The sequence below is a fragment of the Sus scrofa genome, chromosome 8 (assembly GCF_054392235.1).
Source record: "Sus scrofa isolate SSC_HxYL_T2T_F1_AM1 chromosome 8, Sscrofa_HxYL_maternal_Yorkshire_Landrace_v2.0, whole genome shotgun sequence".
Classification (NCBI taxonomy): Eukaryota; Metazoa; Chordata; class Mammalia; order Artiodactyla; family Suidae; genus Sus; species Sus scrofa.
The window spans coordinates 119,992,006-120,019,184 of record NC_139390.1 but is presented as its reverse complement, the minus strand read 5'-3'; the positions used below and the strand labels follow the sequence as shown (position 1 = coordinate 120,019,184).

At 43.0% G+C, this 27,179-nt stretch overlaps 1 protein-coding gene and 1 long non-coding RNA gene across 3 annotated transcripts in view; one reads left to right on the top strand and one right to left on the bottom strand.

Moving 5' to 3' along the window:
• The window catches only part of LOC100738196 (uncharacterized), a 282,304-nt gene extending 276,740 nt beyond the window's left edge, over positions 1–5,564 (top strand). The window contains exons 9-11 of one of the 2 annotated variants that reach the window (XR_014813233.1): positions 3,097–3,163; positions 3,691–3,755; positions 4,702–5,564. This is a non-coding gene — a long non-coding RNA (uncharacterized LOC100738196). The remainder of the gene's footprint in view (positions 1–3,096; positions 3,164–3,690; positions 3,756–4,701) is intronic. The other variant, XR_014813235.1, reaches the window with a different exon arrangement.
• Positions 5,565–10,157: 4,593 nt separating this feature from the next.
• Positions 10,158–26,867, bottom strand: LOC146401011 (uncharacterized). The gene is made up of 6 exons (XM_084973262.1): positions 26,649–26,867; positions 21,329–21,821; positions 19,885–19,999; positions 18,491–18,628; positions 16,197–16,268; positions 10,158–11,160 (listed from the first exon to the last, which is right to left on the bottom strand). Exons 2-5 carry the CDS (start codon positions 21,429–21,431, stop codon positions 16,247–16,249), a joined length of 378 nt encoding a protein of 125 aa, XP_084829388.1. The 5' UTR covers positions 21,432–21,821; positions 26,649–26,867; the 3' UTR covers positions 10,158–11,160; positions 16,197–16,246.
• Between the last annotated feature and the right edge of the window lie 312 nt (positions 26,868–27,179).

Below are 27,179 nucleotides of genomic sequence, written 5' to 3'. Positions count from 1 at the left end.
AAATGCAGGATCCGAGCTGCTTCTGAGACCTACACCACAGCTCATAGCAACACAGGGTCCTTAACCCACTGAGCGAGGCCAGGGATTGAACCCATGTCCTCATGGACACTAGTCGGGTTCGGAACCCACTGAGCCACAACAGGAACTCCTTGTTCAGTTTTTTTATAAAAGCAATGAAGGATACTTCAGTCTTTCCTCTAGTGTAGGAGATTTGGGCTTGGCAAATATTTAGAAACAATGGGAATAAGAATGCCCTCTATGAATGAAGATGTGGAGTTTTCTACTGATGGATAAGCCTCATCATTTGAAGTTAATAAACCAAGAGAATATCAGATAATGCGGGAGGATCCAGTTGGGTTTATTGTGGAAATGGTTTTGGTATCTTCGATAAAAGGAGGCAGTGTTTAAGAGCTTGGGCCACTTACAACTGTGTGACATTGACAACGGTCTCTCTGTACTGCAGTTTACTAATACCCAACTCAAAGTTGTTGGGAGGATTAAACGAGAAAGTTAATGTAACATACTTAATACAGGGCTTGTTTTGTGTTGTTTTGCTTTGTTTCGGAACTGTTTTCCCTTGAATATTAACAGTACTACGAAAAAACAAAAATAGAAATTCTCATTGTGGTTCCGCAGGTTAAGAACCTGACTGGTATCCATGAGGATGAAGGTTCAATCCCTGGTCCTGCCCAGTGGGTTAAGGATGCAGTGTTGCCACAAGCTGCAGCATAAATCGCAGATGTGGCTTGGATCCAGCATTGCTGTGGTGTAGGCCAACAGCTGCAGCTTCGAGTCCACCCTAGCCCAGGAACTTCCATGTGCCATGGATTTGGACCTAAACAGAAGAAAACAAAACCAAACAAACAAACAAACAAAAAACTCCCCAAGTTATGCCGACCCACACACAGACAAGCTTGGAAACTACCAGACCACACATGTACAAATTTAGTTACTTTGATGGGAGAAGCCCTGGAGGTGAGGTGAGAGAGAAAATAATAAAATAATTCCTTGTAAAGTACAGACAAATACATTCACTTAAAACCAGACTTTACTACCACAAAAATGATAGATTTAAAGACTTTTACTCATGCTTCCAAACATCAAAAAAAAAAAAAGTGCTTTAGATGAACAATATTAAAGTAAAATATATCTGGAAACTGCCAAGTTTCTAGTGGTCCAACACTAAGTTTTTCACTACAAAATGTGTTTTTGGGAGTTCCCGTCGTGGCTCAGTGGTTAACAAATCTGACTGGTATCCATGGGGATGCGGATTCGATCCCTGGCCTCGCTCAGTGGGTTAAGGATCCGGCATTGCCGTGAGCTGTGGTTTAAGTCGCAGATGCAGCTCAGATCCCGAGTTGCTGTGGCTGTGGTGTACGCCAGAGGCTACAGCTCCGATTCAACCCCTATCCTGGGAACCTCCATGTGCTGCGGGTACAGCCCTAAAAAGACAAAAAATAAATAAATAAAAATAAAAAGTAAAATGTGCTTTTAAGGGGCTTTGAATGGAATGCAGCACCCAGTGTTTTGTCCTCTGTATAGGACAGGTTTGGGTGTCAATCCACGCCTGGCTCTGAGTTTTGCCATTACTGTCCATGTGACTTTGGGGAAATGAGTAACTTTTCCAAAGTGGTTTACTTTTCTATAAAATAAGAATATTGTTTGGGTCTACCATATATCTTTGCTATGAGTCTTGAACGGTAGTGAATGGCAGGCTTTTAGCACAGTTCTAACGCATTCTGGCACTTAATAAAAGTTAGCCATTGTTATCAACATTTTTATTATTCTTGTTTGGTTGTGAGTGTGAAGTTTTTATTTTGACTTTTGTTTTTTTGCTTTATAATGGTTTTATTTCCCTTCAGAGCTATACCAGGTTCACGTATTATCTTGCTGGCCATTCTCATTTATAATTCAACATTATGAGGCACCGACAGAGATTTAAATAACCAGATTGCTTTAAAAAAGTAGAATGTGGAGTTCCCACTGTGGCTCAGCGGCAGCTAACCCAACTAGTATCCATGAGGACGTGGGTTTGATCCCTGACCTCACTCAGTGGGTTAAGGATCCGGCACTGCCGTGAGCTTAGGTGTAGGTTGCAGACTCAGCTTAGATCTGGCATTGCTGTTGCTGTGGTTGTGACCCAAGCTGCAGCTCCAATTAGACCCCTAGCCTGGGAACTTCCATATGCTGCAAGTGTGGCCCTAAAAACAAAACAAAACAAAATTTAAGAAGTAGAATGCATGGGCAGGTTGTGTGTATGTGTGTATGTGTGTGTGCGAGCACATGTTCTGATTTCTTGCATTCAGTGTATCTTTAAAATTGCATCTATACATGTAAGTGGCCAGAAAAATAATGAAAACAACATAGAAGTAAAATATTAACTTTTGGAATGTTTCTCAGAATAGTCTCTTTTGGAAGTGTCTGTGTATTTCTATAACATATTCCAAGATGCACCTTATTATCATCTACTTAGGTTTCAGGTGACTTGAGCTCCTTATAGGTGAAATGATAAGAAAACTAACTTAATAAGATTTACAGAGTGTCATTCATTCAATATCTTTATTAGAAGCAGAAGTGAATGAGAGAGGCATGATTTCAACCCTCATGGAGCTTCCAGTCCAATAGGAATAGCAATGAGTAGTGTAATAAGTGTTATATAGGAAGAGTGCAGAGAACAATGGGAGCATACAACAGGCTGCTGTCATCTAGTCTGAGGAAGGGACATTTGGATTTGTAGGAGTTAAGGGTTATTATGGAAAGAGGATTAGAGAGTAGGGTAAAAACTGGTTACACAGAATAATTCAGCCATTCATTCATGTATTCATTCAACAACCAACCAACAAGATGGACAATCCCTGCCTTCAGGGAGCTTACATTCAAATACATCAATAAAGCAGTCAGCACAATGCCTAGTACAGAGTAGGCACATAGTCAAAGTGAAGGCACTCTTCCATAAGCCTCACGTATTCACACCCATTACCTTTGCTCTTGTCAAGTCTTATCTGGGCTATTCCAGCAGCATTCCCCATTTAGCCCATCTGCTACCCAGCCATCAAATTTATCATCCAAAATCACTTATTGTTTAATGCTCTGCAGGGCTATGTCTGTTTGGGGAGCATTTATTGGAGGAAATTTCATCCAGCTGTTCCACAGAATCCTAAAAGTAAGATCTGTTTCTTTGTGGATTGGTTACTGTTGGCCATGCTACATCCTGTATTTGGAACACCCACCATGGGAAGGATAGAATTTTTCTGAACTTTGGGGGTTGGTCTTATAACAGCAAACTGAAATACGATGTGTTAGCCCTGTCAGAGCTGAAAATACATTTCTAACTTGCAATGTCTGGACCAAAGATTTGACAATCATCTATGGGGTCAATAGGTTTCCATATGGAGTGCCAAATGATTGCAACCAATAACCCAGAATCAGGCTGAATCAGTCGGGCATGCAATAAAGCAATAGAGGTAGTGTGCTTAATAGCAGTGGTAGCTTGCTAAAGCAATAATGAGTGCCAGATTAATTCCTCCAATCCCTAGGCCATATTCAGCCTGTCTCGAAATAGTTTTATAGCCTAGAGACTATTACTTAATGTATAGCTTTTTCTTTACTTCCAATATTCAGTTGCTGTTTCCATGTACAGCAAGTGGATTTTTATTTTTTATTTGTATTTATTTATTTTTTTGGTTGCAGTGTGGGATCTCACTTCCCAGACCAGGGACTGAACTTGGGCCATAGCAGTGAAGTGTTTTGTGTGTGTGAGTATGTTTAAAAAATCCCTAACATACAATAAATAAATAAATTTTAAAAGGAGTTCCCGTTGTGGTATAGCGGAATTGAATCTGACTAGTAACCATGAAGTTTTGGGTTCGATCCCTGGCCTCACTCAGTGGGTTAAGGATCCGGCATTGCCCTGAGCTGTGGTGTAGGTCGCAGACGAGGCTCGGATCCCGCGTTGCTGTGGCTGTGGCTGGCGGCTACAGCCCCAATTGGACCCCTATCCTGGGAACCTCCATATGCCACGGGTGCGGCCATAGAAAAGACAAAAAGACAAAAAAAAAAAAAAAATATTGGTGTGTTGAATGGTTTGATGTGGGGTGATTTTTTGTTGTTGTTTGTTTCCAAGTCTTATAGTGTGATTATATTACTTTATGTTGATCTACGTACATAAAGTATCACATTATATATATATATATATAATGTATCACATTATATATATATATATATATATCAGACAAAAAGAAATTATAAGATTAACATAAATTTAGCATAAACTCATTATTTCTCTGTCTCTTTATAATTAAATCCCATTGAGAATACAGTTTTTACATTCTAGTGTCAGAATGCATTCTCAGAAGCAGTTTTTAAAAGCTTTTATTTCTAAATTACTCAAAAACTTTATCCACTGCCTCTCACTCCTCCCTTAATCATGGCGATTCATTTCCTTTACCTACACTTTTTTTAAAAGTTAAAGTAATCCCAGTATAAAACGTAATTGAAGACTTCCTCCTACTGTCCTTAAAAATCCTCTGAAACCCTAGAGTCGCAGTCTTGGTGCTGGTGCGGACTTAGGGTCAATGTCTGACCAAGTCTGTGACAATCATCTTTAAAAGTAGCTTTTTGTTGGTTGTGTGAGGTTTTATTTGGAGCAAAGAAAATGGGTGTTTTTATTTTCTGATGGTATTTTTTGTTCTTCTCTTCTAGGTCTGAGCCATTTTTGTTGTTGCTGTTTGTTTTTGTTTTTGTTTTTCCTTTTCCTGAGCTCCTCCCTCATCACGTCTATGTGTCTGTCCTCTGTGGCAACATCTATGACAGGCTTCATTATTGGGCTCCTCACCGCTGCCATTTGTACGTACTTCTCATTGTTTCCTTCTATACCATACAGAATTGTGCTGGAGCTCGAGGGGAGAAAACGCCTCTTCAAATGTGGCCGGAAGAGGTTGGTCACCTGTCATTAGAAACGACTCTCACACCTTGAGGAAAGACCTTGACCTCCTGGGCTCACTCTACCCTCTGGGGGATATGTGTGTCTTAACGGCACCTGAAGAGATTATTTAAGTTTCCTTAGTTGTGGCAAGGCATAGAGGGAGTGGGTGAATGGTCATTAGGTTGATTTTCCGTCACATTTTTTGGCAGTGGGGACTTGGTTTCCTCTTGCATCAAGGGAGGAAGCTTGTGGGACCATCTTCATTTCACATGGGGTTAAACCGCCAGAGATGGGCAAAGCTTCCAAAGCTCGTGGTCAGAGCTCATGCAGACCAGGTGCATCTTCCCTCGGTCTCCAGGTCACCACTTTCTTAGAGCTCTTCCTCCTCTACTGGCCACTCCCACAAAGTCTCCTTTGCTGGTTCCTCTTCATGCTCCTAATCTCCAAGTACCTGAGTTGTCCACGGTTGGGCCTCTGTCTACTCTATCTAGATAACATGCCCTGTCTGATCTCATCCTCTCTGCTGGCTTTTAAATACTACCTGAAAGAAAGTGTCCTCAAATTTCTATCCCTAACCTGAAACACTTTCTAAACTCCAGACGCCGCCCCTTGGATGGCCAATAAACATCTAAAACTAAAACACGCCCAAGACTGACTTCTTGACTTTCCTCCCTAAGTGGGTTGACCTCCAATTTTAGCCATTTTAATAGATGACAAATGCACCCTTCCAGCTGCGCAAGCAAAAGCTTGGAGCCAGCTTGAATCGTCTCCGTCACATTTAACATCCAGTCCATCAGCAAACATTTTTTACCTTTACTCTTCATATCTATCCAGTATCTGATCACTTCTCACCACTGGTGCCACTGCCTGAAGGACAAGCCAGTCATCTCTTTCCTAGCTTATCAGAATAGCCACCTAGCTGGTCTCTCTGATTTCCTTCCTTACCTGCCTTAGTATATTCTCCATCAAAGAAATGATCTCCTTATAACATAAAACAGATCATGTCACCTCTCTGCTCATAACCCTTGAAAACATCCCATCATTTCCTGGATGCACACTCATACCCTTAATTCAGTGAAGCAATTTATAAAGTAACACATTAACATTTCATAGCTCATTTACCTGTGTTTCCTTTCTGACCAAGTTTCCCCCTAATACCGGTTCAAACTGGTGAGACTTCAGACAAGTGGTTTCTCAACCCTGCCTGCACAATAGAATCATCAGAGGAGCTTCACCAAAGTGCCAATGACCTGGCCCCGCCCTAGAGACTCTGATTCAATGTATTTTGAGGACAGAGGCACGGCTTGGTTATTTGGTTACCATGTCATCAAAGCAGATTAAAAAGGAGGGGGAAAGCTATGTTCCTTCTGCTTGGCTCTCTTGACAGCTACCAAATTATTTTTTAACCCCAGAAAGAATACTGCTACCCCCAAAATATTTACTCTTAGTAAATAAAGCATGTTAACTGTCAAGGGGTGGTTGGCCCTTTAAATAGCACGGCAATGCACAGAAAGACAGTTGGTGGGTCTGTGTGGCCTTCATATAAATGTCAACATCTACTTTGGGTCCCAAAATAATTTTTTCTTTTTTCTTTTTTTGGTCTTTTTGCCTTTTCTTGAACCACTCCCGCGGCATATGGAGGTTCCCAGGCTAGCGGTCTAATCAGAGCTGTAGCCACAGCAACACAGGATCCGCAGCCGCGTCTGAAACCCACACCACAGCTCACGGCAACGCCAGATCCTTAACCCACTGAGCAAGGGCAGGGATCAAACCCTCAACCTCATGGTTCCTAGTCGGATTCGTTAACCGCTGCACCACGACGGGAACTCCCAAAATAAATATTTTTAATATTGCCTCGTTCTGCACCGTTTAAACATGCACTATATCGGCCTGTCCGCATTTCCTAATGTAAAAGGACAGAGTTTCCAGCGGCTCTTTCTGTTTGTTTGTTTTTTCCTAGACATTAACTCTTCATTACAAATATTCCCCCTCTGAAAAACTACATCAGTAGAAGATTACAAATAACACACAGTAATTTTGGAGTTCCTGTCATGGTGCAACAGAAACGAATCCGACTAAGGACCATGAGGTTGTGGGTTTGACACCTGGCCTTGCTCAGTGGGTTAAGGATCCAGCGTTGCCGTGAGCTGTGGTGTAGGTGGCAGACACGGCTCGGATCCCGCGTTGCTGTGGCTCTGGCCTAGGCCGGTGGCTACAGTTCCTATTCAACCTCTAGCCTGGGAACCTCCATATGCCATGGATGCAGCCCTAAAAAGCCAAAATAAATAAATAAATAAATAAATAAATAAAAATTAAAAAAATACACAGTACTCTTGAGGGTAAATACCCAAATCTAAATACAACCTGACACTGTCTCCCTGATTTCTCCCTGGCCTCCAATAATATCGGTTTAAGATACCTCACTGCCATTTTCCAGGACTTGTCAGAGCCATTGAAGGATGAGATGGATCTGTTCATCCTAGTTCTCAGAAAGAAGTAGAAGGGCCAGAGGATGGAGGGTGTAGCTTCCTTTAATCTCCTCCATATTCTTCTTCCAGTCCTGCTAAAGGGAGGGGTGAAATCAGCCCCACAAGAAACTATTTTGCCCCCAAGCCCTCCGGGAAAGCCAGTGGGCACTCATCACTAACCCCTATCTGGGCCACCCCTGCTAAAACCTCCAATTCCTGGCATTCAACAGAGTGCAACGGTATAAAAAGTCTTTCTTAGCCATGTAAGTACATTTTAAGAGATGGTTTTGGTGGGGTGGAGAGGAGAGAGGAAAAATGGAGTAAAAAAAAAAAAAAAAAAAAAAAAACTCTGTAAAATTTTTTTCTTATGAATCTGGATTTTTAAAATTACACCACAGCATTTTTCTCCTTTTGGCGCTCTCCTCTCCCAATTGGTATAAAATAAGCAACAACACCCTGCTTTGTAGTCTCTCTCCTCTGTGTGCAGCCCTTGGTTTGTGAGAGGAAGTTTTAACCCTCTGTGAGGTGAGTGCCGGGAATCGTTTTAGGATGATTTACCAGAAGTCAGTCAGGAAGCTGACATGTGTGTGGTGCCTGTTTATAAAGGAAGAGGTACAGAGCCAGGGCGTTTGATGTCACTGTGAGAACCCACATTGACCTTTGATAGAGAAACAGGTAGTACCGTTATTCCAATATCACACTTTCAGATGAGGAATTGAACCCCACATCTGACGACTCCCACATCCCTCATGGCACAATAAAGAGCCTACTTTGGTTTAATACAGAACCACCAACTCAGAGCCCCCCCTGGTGAGCCCTCTGAGAGCCCCAGTGGCTCAGCCAGTCAAGGATTCAGTGTGGTCGCTGCTATGGCATGGGTTCGATGGCCCCAGAACTTCTATGCGCTCTGGGTGCAGCCAAAATAAAACAATTTCTAAAGCTTAGCACAGAACCATGGGCTCTTAAACATGCTGAGGCAGCTGCCCCAGACCCTGCTGTCCGTTGGGTTCCCCCACAAGCACAGGCAAGATCAGTTGTTGTCTTACGGTCACCCAGAGACACAGGCTTAGGACCAAGTATCTTCTTTGGTCATCTGTGTGCTAATTCATTCCCCAAGCTACTCCTTTTTCTGGGAAATAGCGATTTTAAATTGTAAGCTACTAGAAGACAGAGACTGTGTGTTTTAACCTGCAGAGTAAAATGCCCAACTCAAAGCAATGGAAAATCCCAACCTGGGAGACAAGAGCCTTGGAATCTAAGCTTGACTCTGCCACTCGCCCTAGCATGTCATTTGGTAAAAGGACGGCATTGGTTTATATGAAATCGAAGGTCTTTTTTGCTTCTGATTGTACACTGGAAAAACACTCATCAATGGATATGAACTGCTGAATACCATTCACAAGCCTTCCCATCAGGCCACCACTGCCTCCCCCATCTTCCTCTGCCCTGTCACCTTGCTCTGCCCTTTTTTTTTTTTTTTTTTTTTTGCTTTTTAGGGACGTTCCTAGGCTAGGGGTCCAATTGGAGCTGCAGCCGCCAGCCTACACCACAGCCACAGCAATGCAGGATCCAAGCCACATCTGCAACCTATACCACAGCTCACAGCAGTGCCAGATCCTTAATCCACTGAGCGAGGCCAGGGATCGAAGCTGAATCCTCACGGATACCAGTCGGGTTCCATACCACTGAGCCGCAACAGGAACGCCAACCCTGCTCTGCTTTGACAGACCCCACCCAGCGCAGCAACTACAACTGGCCTTATGTTCTTTGCTTTTTTTCAAGGATACGTGATTTAATCACTACTGTGTGTTTTGGGTATGTTTTCTCACTCTTGAGTGATCAAAACACTTGTCATCTTCCACATTTACATCGAGAAACCCCAGCAGGGGTGTGAAGATGTAGAGAAAAGGGCGTTCTCCTTGAGGAAAGGGATAAAATGGGGCTGTTGTATTTCTCCACCTCTGTGTTTTCAGAGCCCTTGAGAGAGCCGCATGCTTGTTATTTAAAAGGTTATGATATTCAGAGAGAAAAAAATATCGTCAGGGTACAGTAGCTGCACTGGTTTTTGCTCCAAAGGCAGGAAATAGCTTGGCCAACCTGAAAATAAAATATGCTTCTCCTAAGCAGCTAAGCTTGTTAGACTCCCAGGCTGGTGGCAGAAACAGCGTTGCATACATAATGTGGACATGCCAATTCCTGTTCTTCTTCCAGAGATTAAAAAAAAAAAAAAAAAAAAAATTTCTCCTACTTTTCAATTCCACAAAAAGTTTCCAAATTACAAAAAAAAGATTTTGCTCCTATGTTTCAGCCATCTTTGTTCCCCAGATTTATTGTTGTTTTCTGTTTTTCATTTTTCCCAGCAGACATTACCCAATACACCCTTAGGGAAAGGCAAGCTCTCAGTCCATCCACTGTGCTGATGCCTCGGGAACCCGCTTTTTCCAGAGAAGAGTCTAAATGGGTCACTTCCCTCTGCTGGCCTCACTGCAAATGCTACCCACGCTTTTGCCCCCTAGTCTATTTTCAGAATCGAATGACCAGCTCAATTCTGTGAGGCCTTGACTACATCCCGTTAAGGTCACGGTTGGTACTTAAAAGTCGTGGTCTTTTTTTCCCCCCCAAAGGCTAGTTTTTATCCTCCTCCTCCCTCGCCCTTCCTCCCTTTCCCTTTTCCCTCTGCTTCTTCAATAGAGCTGTGTTAGGAAGGGTCTGGCCACACACAGAGAATATTACAGGAATAAAACCTAGGAAAGAGCACACGGTTATGAAATATTAAACTTAAACTTCTCTTTATTTGGCTCCCTCAATTCTCCTCCCCCTCCAAGAAAACACCAACCCCAACAGATTTGTGGTTCGTGTTATCTTCAGCTGTAAAAGCCAGCTGAACCAACAGAGCAGGCTTCTCTGTTTCCTGCTGCCTAGCGTTTTCAAAAGGAGCTACTGTAAAGGAACAGTTGGCTCTTGGGCCTTACGGACAACGTTATTAGAGGGAAGAGATTAAACTCGAATCCGGCAGATAAAGAGCGCTGTACGTTGTAGCGTTTCATACAAATGAAAGCTGCAACCATCAGGAGTTAGTCCACGCCAGTTAAAGAGATGATGGGCCAAGGACGGGAAAGTGAGACTGTGTGTGCCAAACATGCCATTCCGCTTTTTCAGTAGAGAGTTGTCTTTTTCTTTTTTTTTTTTTTTTTAAGATGAAGAAGAAAGAACGTTCAAGGATCTGTCCATTTTTTCAGTCAGCTCCAACCTAGGAACTTCAGTGGGAATTTGGCCTGGGGAAAGATTGCCACATCAGACATTGATTCAGCCTCAGCCAACCCATTTCAAGGTGTCACCCATTAATTTATTGACTGCAAAGAAGAATTTTGCCCAAGGCCAGAACGCACGATTGGTCCCAGTTGACCTGAAATAGATTTCCACAAGTGGCTGGGGAAAGGAGTTTCTCTTTAGGATGTCTCTCCTTGGTCCATTCTTTCTTTCTTTATTCCCTCTCCGGCTCCATCACATGGATAACAGAGCATTCAAAGAGCTTCATTAGTCCATGACGGGCAAACAGCTGCTCAAAGGATTTGTGACTGGATTGATCCTGAGGCCGACGGGACAGTTGGCACAGGGCAGAAATGCTTTCCGATTTTGACATCATTCCCCTTTTTTTCTTTCTCATCTCATGTATTCATTAAAGGTTCATTTGGTAAAAGAAGAGACGATATTCTTACAGAGTGGCTCTTTGCATTATGATGAAAGTCTTGGTTTATACATGTTTTCCTGTAAGTACAAGATGGCTGCTATTTTTTATTCCTGAAATGAATATTTAACAGGCAAGCTACAAAAGTCAGAAAGAATATTAAAGTGATATTCTGGCGGTGGCGGGGGGTGATGCTATGCAGAGCATTCTTAATCAATAGTTAGTCATCAAGACGGGAAAACTAATAGTCGTTTTATGTAGCTGGGAAACAGACAAATGTTGTGCCAAGATTAAAAAGTAACTTCCCTTTCTTCCAATGTTGAGGCAATTTTTAAGACCCTCTGTGGCACAAAGCTGAATTCAAGCTGCCTTTGTAAGACCTGGAGGCCCAGAGGCTAGAAACCAATTTCTACCTTAGAGAAGTGAACAACCACAGAGGTGCAGAAGGAAGCTTGTATAAGGATGGTCTTTGCAGCATTTGTTTACAGTAGCTAGAAACAAACAACCCTAAAGCCACACAATTACAAGTCATGGGGGAATGGCTAAATAAACTAGGGCTTATCTGTGCCACAGAACACTACAAAACAGTTCAAAAGAATGAGGTGGAATTCATGTACTAATGAGGACCTAGCTCTAAGACGCAGCAAAAACAAACACATACTGAACCCTTGTATATTGTTGATCAGAATGTAAATTGGTCCAACCACTATGGAAGACAATAGGGAGGTTAGATAAAAAAATACATCCACCTACGATCCAGCGATTCCACTTCTGAAGGTACCCCTCAAAAAATGAAATCAAGTGGGGTTCCCATCGTGGCGCAGTGGTTACGGAATCCGACTAGGAACCACGAGGTTGTTGGTTCGATCCCTGGCCTTGCTCAGTGGGTTAACGATCCAGCATTGCCGTAAGCTGTGGTGTAGGTCACAGACACGGCTCAGATCCCGCGTTGCTGTGGCTCTGGCGTAGGTTGGTGGCTACAGCTCCTCGATTAGACCCCTAGCCTGGGAACCTCCATATGCCGCAGGTGCGGCCCTAGAAAAGGCAAAAAGACAAAAAAAAAAAAAAAAAAAAAAAAGAAAAGATTTTCATGATATGTGTGCACTCTCATGTTTATCACAGCTTTATTCACAATAACCAAGACAAGCTATGGAAACAACCCACATGCCCATCAGTGGATAAATGGATAAAAACGATTAGGCGGAATATATACATGCAACGGAATATTATTCAACCACAAGAAAAGATGATAGCCTTCCATTTGTAACAACATGGATGGACCTTGAGCACATTATCCTAAGCTAAATAAGTCAGACAGAGAAAGACGAGCAGTAGATGGTACCACATCTATGTGGCATCTAAAAAAGTTAAACCTGTTAAAAACACAGAGTGAAATAGCAGATACCAGGGATGTGGGGAGAGGGATTAGCGTGATAGTGCTTAAGGGTACAAATTCATAGCGAGTAGTAAATAAATCCTAGAGATCTAATGCAGAATACAATGAATATAGTCAACAACATTATACTATAATTATGTAATGGGATAAATATCCCTGCATCGGCAATCATATTACAATAGATAATACATAAATGTATGCTGCCTACCTTACATTTACACAATGTGACATGTTGAATTTCTTCAATAATAACAAAATCATTAAAACAGTCCATACTGTTTATATTAAGAACACATACATATAAAACAATACTTTATAGTTTCTACCTGTAAAGGAAAATGAGTAAAAACGGTTAAGAGACTCCCTTGGGAGAGACTGGGCAGAACTGGGATTAAGAATGGTGGTGAGGAACTCCCAGGTGGCCTAGCTACTTTTGCATTCCTAGGACGCAGCAAAAAAAAAAAAAAAAAAACAGAATTGGGATTAAAAATGGTGGTGAAAGAGGAGTTTAGCCTTCCGCGTATTTTCCATTTTTCATAAACTGTATCCATATATTATTTATAGAGTTCAGATTTAAGTCCTTTTAAACAATCATCGTCTTATGAGGTTAAAACATTTATTCCTTGTCCCACTCTATTTAGCTAACCCTGAATATTGCCCTGAAAATCAGCTGTTCTTCCTCCCGAGGCTTACTTACTCCTGAGGTTCTAGCAGAGCAACGGGAGACAGAGGGTAAACAAACTAGAACTGGAACTAAATCTCAACATGGAATAAAACATCCCTGATCATCCTTCTCCACCCTTTCTTGGACCGGAGCCTACTACTGCCCAGTGGCTACCCACCCACCCTGAGACAAAGAGAATCCCAGAACTGTGCGGCCCTATAAGCCTTTGCTTTGACCCCCTCGTTTTAAGGTGAGGGTACTGGCTTCCTCAAGTTAGAATCTATCCTATAAAAATCCATCCTCATTTTATAGCCCTTGCTTGCGGGGGGGGGGGGGGGGTGCAGGGGATGGTCTTTTCGGTCCAGCTCTGCAACATCCTAATTTTGACAGGGAAAAGCTGTTGCTTTTTCAGAGCTGTTCATATCCCTCCTCTGAGGGACTGGTCCCTTTACCTGCATTTTCAGTATCTCAGGTCTACACGAGTCAGTTTCTTTAGTTTCTATCTTCTTTCTTTTCTTTGCCTCCCAATCTTTCTCTCTGCCTCTATGTATGTCAGACCTGTTCCGATCTCAGTACCCACCCCCCTACTATGCTCTTTCTTTTCTGAAAAGATGTTCTACAAAGTAAAAATACTGAGGATAAATTTCAGTAATACTCCCAATTAAAAAAAAAAAAAGAAAAAACCCTCAAAAAAGTCAGGACCAGAAGGTAGATTCAGGTTTAATGAAGTACTTTACTTCTACCTTGCTTTTATGTTGCTCCTTTTTATCTCTTCATCAAGGAAACTGTATTCCATCAAGCCTCAGGGTATGATAAATAACTTACAAGGATGCTCGATTGTACATTACTCTCTTGACAGGGTGACTCACAACACGGATAGGTATTATCTACATTCTTTAAATGGTTTCCTGCAGGGATAAACCCATGCACACCCAGAAATACAAAAGTGCATGAGGATAAAATGTCTAGAGGTGACTTGTTTGGCCCATCCTTCTTTCCTTGGCAAAACATTGCTTAGAAAATGCAACTGCATTCAAAAAGGCCTCAGTGACTGAGAAACAGATGTCAGCGTCTGCCCTGGATCTGGAGCCTTCCAGGATGGCTCAGTGTCCCACATCTCTGGGTGTCCAGCCCTTTGTGGGCTCCAAGAAGAAAGGGCAGTGGTCGTGCTGGCTGGAAGAGGCATGACTGCACAAAATGTGCCTTTCCAGCTGTGCTTAAAAATTTTTTTGCCAAGTGCTTTTCCAAAGACTGGGTGTTCCGTACAGTGACGTCTCTCCCTTTGAACTTGAGCCTTTGGACATTTTCATTTACATCTGCTTAAACAGACACAGGACCAGGGCTTATCAATCGAGCACTTGCTGGGGCCTTCTAAACCATGAAAGGAAGCTCTGGCAAAACTATGATTTTTTTTTTTTTATACCTGACAGGCTGTGCTGTAGAAAGCTCTGAGTTCTGGCAGAAACACAAAATCAATTGAGTTTCATCTAAACCATCCTTTGGCTTTCAAGACCCTTTGATAAATCTCAGATGGAAATTCTTCAGTCCCACAGAAGCTCATGGGGGCAACCATACGCTTTGATTTTTGAAGCTATCATGTAATTGAAGTGCATTTTTATTGATCAGTTGCTCACTGGATCAGTGGGTTTATTAATCTGCTTTTCTAGTCAAATAACTTGATAGGACTTCATTTAAAAATGATTGTAGTGTCTGTAGCTGGGCTCCCCTTCGGCAGTGACCGTAAGTTATGGAAGTCAACATTTTATTACAAAGCCCACACATGAGCAAGGATAAAGATCCAATCAAGCTGAGAAAATTAGGACCCTAACTTCAACTTCCTAAATTATTGCAACAGTTGGCTTCTCTGCATAGCAGGGAAGGGAGAAAATTAATCTATTCTCCACACTCCAGCAAAAGTGATTTTTTTTTTTTTTTTTTTTTTGGCTGTGTCTGTGGCATGGAGAAGTTCCTGGGCCAGGGACCAGGACTCGAACTTGGGCCACAGCCTACAGCTGTAATCAGAGCCACAGCAGTGACAACACTGGATCCTTAATGCACTAGGGCACAAGGGAACTCCTGAATTACGTTTTAAATCCAGAGTGGTCAGTGTCCAGGACTTTTCCCACAGTATCATCTGTGCCCTCCTGAATGTTGGTATGGCACCATTTTTGACAAGTGTTCCACTATTATCTCTGGGATTTTCTTTCAAGTTATTGACACTCCCCATTTTGCAGATTTGGGGGTTAGTGCCTTGTTGATCTCACCAAGTATTAGATTTCGAACCACCACAATTTATGGGCCTTCCTCAAATGGTCCTTAAAAAGTCAGCTGACAGAAATAGGAAGGGACTCAGTTATCCAGCTGCACTGCTAGGAATGACTGCCAAGTAGAACACTGGGATTGCCCTGGCTGATAGTAATGAAATCCACCAGTACCGTTACAACACTGCAGTTTTAGAACTAATAAAATGTCAGCAGATAACCAACAAGTACCTACTGTACAGCACAGGGAACTATACTCAATATTGCATAATAACCTATAAGGGAAAAAATTCTGAAAAAGAATGTATATATTTATGTATACATACATACGTATATATGTATGTATAACAAAATTGCTGTGCTGTATGCCAGAAACTAACACAATACTGTAAATGAACTATACCTCAATTTTAAAAATTGAAAAATTTTGGAGTTCCTGCAGTGGTGCTGCAGTGGGTTAAGGATCCAGCATTGCCGCAGCTGTGGCTCAGATTCAATCGCTGGCCCGGGAACTTCCATATGCCACGGGTGCAGCCAAAAAAAGAAAAAGAAAACAATTTTTAAATGTGAATAAATGTCTGGCTTTGAATGACTGCAATATAACACTATGTGTTTAATAAATGTTGTTGAATAAGTGAGATGGATAGATAAAAGTATACAGAAAAGTAGTTTTCAGAAGTGAATCCTCAAGTTACAAATAATTTCGTATTCAGACTCTATTCACTGAAAATACACAATGGGCCAACCCTAGTGCTTGGTTCCTTTGTATACATTATCTCATTTAATAATACATACGTAATTTTCGGGTGTCACAGTCAGTTTCAGGGTGAAACAGATGACTTTATCTACCATTTGGTCTCCACTGACCTGGAAATTACATCAATATCACAATGAAAACTGATTTTCATAATTCTGCAATCAGAAAATATCTTCATAATTATCAATGAAATATTGGAGTTCAGCATAGTTTTACTGTCAAAGATATTCTATAATAATTCCTGAGAAGCAGTAATCTATGTCATGCATATTCTTTTTAATTAAAATATTTAATTAACTTAAAGTTCCCATATGGTTTCAACTGCTAAATTCAACAGTTTATGGTTTGAACTTTCAACTCAACTGTTAAATTGAAATGCAGGAGTTCCTGTTGTGACGCAGTGGAAACGAACCCAACTGGGAACCATGAGGTTGCGGGTTTGATCCCTGCCTCTCTCAGTGGGTTAAGGATCCAGCGTTGCCATGAGCTGTGGTGTAGGTCGCATACGCAGCTCGGATCTGGTGTGGCTGTGGCTGTGGTGTAGGCGAGCAGTGCAGCTCCGACTGGACCCCTAGCCTGGGAACCTCCACATACCTTGGGGGCAGCCCTAAAAAAAAAAAAAAAAAAAAAAAAAAAAACAGAAAGAAAGAAAGAAAGAAAAAAGAAACTAATAGCTAGAAATGTTCATTCCAGCCTTGGTTTTGAAAAAGTCTGGATTGAAAAAAAAAAAAAAATTAAGGTTGTGGGTTCGATCCCTGGCCTTGCTCAGTGGGTTAAGGATCTGGCGTTCCGGGTGCTGTGGTGTAGGTTGCAGACGCGGCTCGGATCCCACATTGGCTCTGGCTCTGGTGTAGGCCAGGGCTAGAGCTCCGATTAGACCCCTAGCCTGGGAACCTCTATATGCCTCGGGAGCAGCCCTAGAAAAGGCAAAACAACCCCAAAAAACCAAAAAAAAGAAAAAGTCTGGATTGCTGCAAACAGTTTCAAAGGTATCTTGAAAGTGTCAAAACAATTATTAAAACAAAATCAAATTTAATTCTCTCTACTTTAAAAATATAGATATGGAGTTCCTGTCGTGGCTCAGTGGTTAACGAACCCAACTAACATCTATGAGGACACGGGTTCAATCCCTGGCCTCGCTCAGTGAATCACGGAGCTGTGGTATAGGTCACAGATAAGGCTCAGATCCCAAGTTGCTGTAGCTGCGGATCCAGTGGGATCCCCTAGCCTGAGAACCTACATATGCCGCAGGTGTGGCCCTAAAAAGACCAAAAAAAAAAATATATATATATATATATATGTATTATATATATATATATGTATTATATATATATGTATTTTATATATGTATTATATATATATGTATTATATATATGTATTATATATATATGTATTATATATATGTATTATATATATATGTGTATATATATATGTATTATATATATATGTGTATATATATATATATAGACATGTTATGTAGGGTAGGAACTAGGAGACTGGGTGTTGTACTCCAAAGGTTAAGAATTACTCAAATTGGGTAAAACCTCCACCCACATCAATTTGAGAGCAATTCTCATAAAACCAGGGGTCTGTGTGTATGTGTGTGTGTTTTAACAAAAATAACCAATTAAGATCAGTTATCCAAAGCTCCTCGGATGATGACTCTTCGAGCAGAGGTGGTATCCCACGGTATCTATGAATCCCCATTTCCTTGTAGCCACAGCCCTTGGCCTCGCCAAGCTGCCCGGAGGCAGCTCTGATCTACATGCAGTCAAATGATCCAGCCACATCACTCTCCAGCATTATTTGAAATTTGGGTGGCTGACATCTGAGAAAGAAGTGGAGAAAAGTTCCATGGTGGGCCTGACAGTACAGAGGCTAATTTCTAAAGGGCAGAGCAATAAAATGTCATTCACTCACACAAGCCCCTGTGGTTTTCAAAGCAGGAGCCAGTGTGTTTTCTGCCACAGTCTCAGAAGGGCAATTAGCAGAGGGGGAAGGGGCGGGAGGTCTGAAACCCCGCCAGTGTGTAACTGTGCCCGCAACAAAGATCCGTTGTTAGCGCACTTCCCTGGGCACTGGGGATAACGTGGACGGTGGTCATAATCCATACGGTGAGGGCGAGGCTTTGGGATCTGTTTGTTTGTGTCTTTTTTGTTGGCTTGTTTTTAACATCACAGTGGGCAGCTCCCAAGCTGAGAGCCAGACTGATTTGCATAGCTGCACAAAGCCCTGCATTTGCAATGAATTCCCACTTGGAATGGAAATATCCTTACTAATTACCTGAGCAGGACTCTCTGATCGGGGTTGGAGATTACAGGGATTTATTCACCTGTGGAAAGGCCCAGGCGGGAGAAGCCCACCCTGCAGAGAAGGACTCCGGCTAAGCAGGGAGAGAAGACAGACGGTGGAGTCCGGGCAGGGTGGGTGGGAGGGGCTCTCAGCCCAGGTGGACAGCCGCAGCAGGCACCTACGGAACACAATACTTTTAGGGGCCTATGAGCATGTTTTCTTTCTTTAGAAACCGGGGGGGGGGGACTTTTGCGGTTGCAGAAGACGTTTTAATCTATAATATTAATATATTTGCCTTTTTTTTTTTGTCTTTTGAGGGCTGCACCCGAAGCATATGGAAATTACCAGACTAAGGGTCTAATCGGAGCTCTTGCTGATGGTGTACACCACAGCCACAACAACGCCAGATCCAAGCCTCATCTGCGACTTACACCACAGCTCACGGCAGCGCCAGATCCTTAACCCACCCACTGAGGCCAGGGATCGAACCTGCAACCTCATGGTTTCTCGTCGGATTCGTTTCCGCTGAGCCACGACGGGAACTCCTATATTCCAACATAATCATAAAAGATACTTTTTAATTTCTTTAAAGGAAAAGGTGATGTATGCCCCTGAAAGTCAACATGTGGTGCTGTAATAGGTCAAATGATATGAAATTGCTGATAACCAACCATTTTAGACCTAAAAGACAGAGGGTGGCCACTCACTGGGTAGAGCAAGATGACTAAGTCCTGGAGCTCTGCTCGCTGTACAATCTAAAGCCTACAAAGAGCACTTTTGCATTGAATACTTCCAATTTGGTTAAGAGGGGGGAATCTCATGTTAAATGTTCTTACTAAATAAAATTTAAAGACAAAACACAGTTTTGACCTTGGAGTTCCCATCTTGGCTCCCACGTTGCTGTGATGTAAGCTGGCAGCTGCAGCTCCAATTCAGCTCCTAGTCTGGAAACTTCCATATGCCTTGGGTGCTGCCCCCAAAAAGCTAAACAAATAAACAAAAAAAAAAACAAACCAAAAAAAACACAACCATTTTGCCCTAACATCCATCTCTCAGGGGCCCCTTTGCTAGTGTGTAGAAAATTTCAACTCAAGCTAGACAGGCAGAGAAGGAAGAGAAGTCCACCCTTTCTTTCCATCCCTTCTGCCTTTTTCCTGTCCCCACTTTCCTCTCTCCCTTTCTCCTACTCCCTCTGGTTCTCTCTCTGCCTCCCTCTCACTCCCCTCCACTTTCCTGCTCCTCTCTCTCCTTAACTTCTACGAATTTTCTTAGGGAACCAAAGGAAGGTGAGTCCTCTCCAATCCTAGGGCTCCTACAGGGCCCTGGATTGTCCCAGACAGTCACCCTGCTCCTCCCACTTCTCAGTGCCACCTAGGGCAGAGCTGTGTTCCAGAGGGTTTGAGCAAAGCCCAGGTGACCTCAGATCAGGGATACCTTGGAGCTCTCTGGGACCTGAGGCAGGCAGCAAGGCTCCGAGATGCATTCATTTCTGAAGCTGTCTTGGTTCCTCCCATAATCTTCCTCCATCCTTTGATCCTGGGATCTTTATCTTGTGAGAAGGGTAAGACAGAGGAGAAAACTGATTCTTGCTTCTCCTTTACAATGTCATTCGGGACAAAGATTTTGATACTAAAAACCAAGAATTTGCATTTTTTCCCTTTCTGATGTCATCACTGACAACTCCTTAAAGAAACGGTTGCCTTCCATTCTAAATTGCAAATAGACAAATCACCAGGTAAACGCGGTGAATAAGGACTATGGTATAGAACACATCAGTTATAGCTTCACCTGTCACCCACTGCAAACACCAATTAAACTCATCAGGGCCCAATCGCAGAGTCAGTTATTGTGGGGCATGAGGCAGTATATTATCAACACAAATATTTAAAAAAGAGGGCCTGGAGTTCCCGTCGTGACTCAGTGGTTAACGAATCCAACTAGGAACCATGAGGTTGTGGGTTCGGTTCCTGGCCTTGCTCAGTGGGTTAACGATCCGGCGTTGCCATGAGCTGGGGTGTGGGTCGCAGACGCAGCTCGGATCCCGCACTGCTGTGGCTCTGGTGTAGGCCGGCGGCTACAGCTCCGATTCGACCCTTAGCCTGGGAACCTCCATATGCGGTGGGTTCAGCCCTAAAAAGACAAAATAAATAAATAAATAAATAGGATTAAAAAAAGGGCCCTACTCCCAAGGACCTATAGTTCAGTGGACAGTCACGCACATAAATGATACAAGAAAATGAACGGAAATGAGGAGGAGAGACGTGCTCTGTGGGGGCCGAGGGAGAGGAAGCTGGTATCCAGACAATCCGTGGTGATGAAAAGAGCTTTAAATCTACGCCACGGTCTCCTAGGATGGTGGATTATCCGCTCCGGCCTGTGGCCTGTTGAGGAGGTTGGGTGACTTCTGGTAAAACCCAGCTCGGAGGTGTGATTATACATTACAACTCAGAGAAGTCCTGCAGGGCCTTGAAGAAGAGGCCCCCTGCAGGCCAGGTGGGAGAAGGGAGGACGGACCGAGCTCTCAACCTGCACGGCTACGAAGGGAGAGCAGGCAGACCCCCGGGAGCTGGCCCCGGCTGTCACGTCTCCGAAGACCTCAAAGAATCTCTGTTATGCCACCAAGGTTCAAACATTTAGGGGGAAGAAAATGAAGAAGAGAGAGAATGACAAAAGCGAAAGGGTTAACTTCTTAAAATCTATCACTTACGTTAGCGGGACAGGGACTACAGAGGAGAAGGCACAGAGCGAATGTTGTGCCAACTTTCATTTGGGCTTCACTGGTGAGGTCGGGAGACAGAGGCGGAGCTGGAAAGCATTAAATAACCGACCGTGACGAACCGCTGAGTTTAGCCTGAATGAATTCACCCTGCAAACATACCTGTCATCAAAAGGTAGCTTATGCAAGGCTCCCGAGTGGGCGGCATGTCACAACATATAACGATAAATCCGTGCTTTGTCTGCAAGGTCATGATCACCTGCATCTGAGGTGTAGCATCCGGTGTGCTTGGATGACACGGAACGGTTGCCCCGGGTGAGTTCAGTTTTGGTGAAAGTGGATGAAGGTTAGCATTTTGTTTACTCTGTTGTTGAAAGTGAATCTGTGTAGTCAACGGCTTTGGGGCTTTGTTTTGATTTTTTTTTTGGGGGGGTTGCTATTTTTAATTCAGAGAACATGCTACAACAGAAGACAGCCACCTCTTCAGACAGACCTGGATGCATATTCTTGCTCTGTACTGAGCTGGCTACTACATGAAGCGCAATTACTTTTTCTTAAAATGAGGCCCCTTCCAGCCCTAGAGCGCTGCGATTACATTGTTTGGTTCCTGCGAAGAGCCTGGTAGGCACTTTCCTCTGAGAAGGTGGAAGAGCAGCTGAGAAAAAATGTAAGACACCATTAAATCTACTTACCATTGCATGTTGGAAAGAAAAATAATGAATTAAGTAGGGATTCTGTCCATTTCTTTCCTCCTCCATTCTTTACACTAATCCCAGCTTTCCAAAAAAAAAAAAAAAAAAAAGTGTATATTCTATAAAATACTACTGTATGGGGGTGAGCCATGGGGACAGTCAAACTTAGGATTTTTTCAGGGTGAGCCCACACCCTGAGAGGGCATACAGTTGGAAGTGGTGACACATGCGTGTGGAACTTTGAAAATGGGCTACATAGTTAAGAGAGACCAAGCTTCATACAGTAGTTGTATGTGATCTTGATCTGTCCCCGGGTTTCTTGACCTCAGCACAACTGACACTTTGGACTGGCTACTCCTTGGTTGTAGGGGCTGTGCTGTGCATTGTAGGGCATTTAGCACTAGATGCCAGAAGCAAATTGCTACCCCTCCAGGTACCGCCAAATGCCCTCTGGGAGACAACCCACGCCCTCGCGGTTAAAAATCAGGGTCTGGAAAAATGATAAGGCTGATTATGACATGTGCTTTTTTTCTTTTTTTCTTTTTACGGCTGCATCTTTGGACTATGGACATTCCCAGGCTAGGGTTTGAATTGGAGCTGCAGCTGCCAGCCTACACCACAGCTCACAGAGACATCAGATCCTTAACCCACAGAGCAAATCCAGGGACCAAACCCACATCATCATGGATACTAGTCAGGTTCTTAACCTGCTGAGCCACAACAGGAACTCCGACATTTGCATTCGATGGGTCTGCCCCTGCCGCCTTTCCCGCCCCCACCCAAGTCACTTCAGTACTCATCCAGTCAACAGATGCTTATTAAATGACAACAAGGTGTCAGGCACTGTTCTAGGATAGTAGTAATCAGTGAACAAGAAGGAAGGGTCCCAATTATCACAGTATTTACAATTTTGTAGGGGAGACAATGTGGGGGGAGAAATGATCATAAATAAAATACTATTAGTCAAAACAGAAGTTCAGGGAACCTGCACACAGAATTACAGCCACTGCTTCCCCAACTCCTGTTCATATTACAGTGACTTAAAAAGACATAAACCCACAAAGGAATGGGAGTTGGTAGAGAAGGAGAACAATAAAAATTGTGAAAGCAAGGAGTTAGATGGATGAGATGCATAAGCTGAAACCTGAGACCTGCAACAAACCATATCCCTACATGATAAAAACACTGGGCTCAGAGAGAAAAACCTAGACTTTCACAGAGAAAAAAGCAAAAGCAAAAGAGGTCACATGCAAAGCTATCAGAATGGCATCAGACTTCTCAACAGCACCACTCAAAGCTGGAAGACAGTAAAACAATACCTTCAAAGTTCTCAGGGAAAATTCTTTCAACTGAAAATTGTATATCCAGCCCAAATGAATAAGTAATATATAGAATGAAAATGTTCGAGATAGTCGAGGCCGCAAATTACTTCCCACATGTTCCAGTTTCATCTCACTGCATAAGGAACTACCTCAACACTTAAAACTGTGGATTAAAGCTCTCTTTCATGTCTCCAAGAATTTGAACAGAGCACAGAGGGGACAGACTGCTGCTGCACCCTGGTGTCTGGAATCTCAGGTGGGAGAACCGGAACAGCCTGGAGCTGGCCAGGCATTTCTCTTCCTACACAGCCTCTCAACGAGCTTAGCTTGGGCTTCCTCACAGCAGGACGACTTCAGATTAGCTGCGCTTCTTACCTTGCTCCAAGACAACAAGACAGAAGCTGCTGGTCCTCTTAAAGACCAGGACTAGAACTGTCACCCTCTATTAGCCAAAACAGGTACAGGCCAGTGCAGACTCGAGAGGAGGACAAATACAATCACCCCCTCAATGCACTGAACCAGTTCTGAAATAGACCAAGAGGTGTTTTCTGTTGCCAGCAAGATGGGGAGTAAGCTGAAGAATAAAAGGAACTATGTGAAAAGATAAAAGGATCTACTTTTACACCTGCTGGAAAGAAACTAAAGGGATGAAACTTGTGTGACAAGACCAGACCACACCAAGTAAGGAATTTGGATGCAAGGAAAGAACACGACCCAAATCACATTTTTTAAAAAATCACTCTGCTGCGTGGAGAATGACTTGTGAAGGACAAGCATGAAAACAGGGAGAGCAGCTGGATGATTAATTCAGTCAGTGACTTGGGCTAAGAGAGAAAGATAGAGAATAAGAGAACAAGTCAGATTTGAGATCCATTGTGGAGGGTGAGCTGAACAGATTTGCTGATGGGTTAAACACCGGAGTAAAAGGAAGACTCAAGGATGATTTCTAGGTTTTTAGCTTGGACGGTTATGTAAGATACTGTGGTCATTTGCTTAAGTGGTAAAGAAAGGAACAGATTTGGGAAGCGAATTCAAAAATTTAGATTTGAAATGGCCTGTCGTTATTCAAATTCATATCAAGGAGGAAGGTGAATGTGTAAGTTTGGCGCTCAGAGGATTAAATTGGAAATCATCATCATTCAGGTGGAAGTACAGCTATGGGAATAGAGGGGATTGCCTAGAAGGAGGGATATTGATAGAAAAACAGAGAAACTAAGCCTTCGGAATGCTCAAAAATTTAGGAGCTGTGCAGAGAAAGAACATCAAAAAAGGCGGAAAACAAAAGCTGTCAACGGTATAGAAGAAAAATCAGAAGACCATGGTGCCCGGGAGCCAAGGGAGTTTTAAGAACAAGAGAAAGGTTGACTATGTGCTGATCGGTCAGTAAGATGATGTCAAAAAGAACCTTGTCCTTGACTTTGGCTAGCTGGTATCACTATAAATCTTGGTGAGCACGGAAGTTATAGTAGAATGGATTAAGGAGGAATGGAATGTGAGGGGTTAGAAAATATAGGATTTGAAGAAATAGGTGGAGACAGGGTCCCCTTGGCGGGGAGGGAAGGATCCAATAACCTGCTCCCTCTTTTTCAGAAAGATACAGAACTAGGAAAATACATCAAGGTCACTTTTGGTGACTTGATCCAAAAACTATTGTAGGATGAGTGAGAGAGGACCAGTTGCTAGCTAGCCCTGGCCTGAGACGAAAGGTGCGATGGTATGTCCAAGTATGAATATGGGCACCAAACAAGTCCTGATCTGTCCAGCCTGGATTTACTTTGCATCCTGATCAACATGGTGAGTGTGAAGCAAAAAGATCTGGTTGCTAAGATTTGTAGCAATAATGGCTTAGCCAGATTCTGGCCAGAAATTCTTTGCGACAGGACATAACCCTAGGAAAACATCACTTCCCCTTGGAAAAGTTCTATAAATGAAAAAGGTTTGTCTCTCCCCCCTTAGTCCTAGTCACAGTCAAGACTTAGTCTTACCTGTCCTGGTCCTGACTTAACCTCCAGAAATATCCAGAAAGAACCAACCATGGAGTATTAGGAATTTCACACAAGCCGATTCTCTGCTACCACCAGCCTGGTAGTAATTAACAAAATCAAACCCATTAGCTTCACCTTGAGACTTCTCAGAAGACAGGGGAAGAGTTTTAACCCAGAGGACATAGGCCACTTGGGAAGGAAAGCTTCTTCATTGAACTTGGCTGGCAGTAGGGAGTAAATAAGCGCGCGTGTGTGTGTGTGTGTGTGTGTCTGTCTGTCTGTCTGTCTGTCTTTTTAGGGCCACACCCGAGGCACATGGGAGTTCCCAGGCTAGGGGTTGAATCAGAGCTGCAGCTGCCAGTCTATGCCACAGACACAGAAATGCCGAATCCTTAACCTGCTGAGCAAGACCAGGGATCGAACTTGAGTCCTCACAGATACCAGTCAGTTTCATTACTGCTGAGCCACAATGGGAACTCCCTAAATCCGCCTGTTCTTAAAAGAGTCTATTGCTAGGCCACTTTGAGGAGAGGAACATATCCCAGCTTCTGCTCTTCAGAGATAGTCCCCAAAGCCAATGGCCCTCCACTGCAGTCAGAACACATAGAACCAACAGGGCTTACTGCTCAAATTACTCACGTGAACTTAGGGATACCTGATGTACAAAGAAGCAGAGGCTGGGGCTGTGGAGGGACATATGCTGACCTTCCAGACTTTATCACCACTGATGCATTATTTGAACATAAATGGAGCAAGAAGGTATAGCAGTTACCCTTGGTTTATTATGGCTTGGTTCAATTTCTCTATTTCCTTTACAGCTAAAGTTTTTCTTTTTATTTGATCTATTTTCAATTCTAAAGACAGATAGGATCATCTAAAATGAGACTCTGTTCCTACTCCATTTCAAGTCAAATACATTTTTGCAATAATTATATAAAGGGAAATATCTGAACATGATTCTAAGTATGTACTCAGGGCTCACTATATGTTGGTTTCCAGAATCTAGTTAAATGGATGAAATGACTTGTAGTACACAGTCCATGAGTGCTCGTGGAGGTAGAGGCACAGCTGGTTGATGTCACAATGGATGTCATAAAGCATGCTTTTCTCTAACATCTTCTTGGAGGTATAACTCACCATAAAACCCACCCATTTTGAATGTACAATTCAATGACTTTTTAGTAAATATATAGCTATGTAACCATCACTACAATCCAGTATTAGAATATTTCCATCACTCTGTAAATAGCCCTCCTACCCACGTGCATTCCAACCCAAGCCCAGACAGCTGCTAGTCTAGTTCCTGTCTCTATAGATTTGCCTTTTCTGGACATTCTATATTAATGGAATCATAAAACACATAGTCTTTTGCATCTGGCTTCTTTCACTTAACAAAAGATTTCTGAGTTTGGGAAAGTTTCTTTTTTATTACTAAATAGTATTCCATTGTATGGCTATATGACATTTCGTTTAATCCACTTACCGGTTCATGGACATTTGGTATTGTTTCTTAAAATCCTTCCCTGAGTGTCTCCTTGGCTCACAAGTATCATAAAATTATCTGGAAGGTGGCCTGTGTTTCCTATCTGTTTTCAGTAAGGGAGTTAGAAGCACTTCCTCAGGGGGACTGTCGGCATCTCAGAAAAGCTGCGCTGAGGACTTATGGCAACTGCCCCAACATGCTGCTCAACAGGCTGTGGACAGCAATAGTGCAGTTGAAAGTACTAACCCTCTCTCTCTTTTGGTGGAGGGGAGGATGGGGAAATGAGACTTAATCTGAACTTTGGGTTGTCTTTCTTTTCCTCCCCCCCCCCCCCCCCCCCCCCCCCGCCCCGCCTATTCTAGGGCCGCTCCCACGGCATATGGAGGTTCCCAGGCTAGGGGTCGAATCGGAGCTGTAACCTCCGGCCTACGCCAGAGCCACAGCAATGCGGGATTCGAGTGCATCCGCAATCTACATCACAGCTCACGGCAATGCCGGATCTTTCACCCACTGAGCAAGGGCAGGGATCGA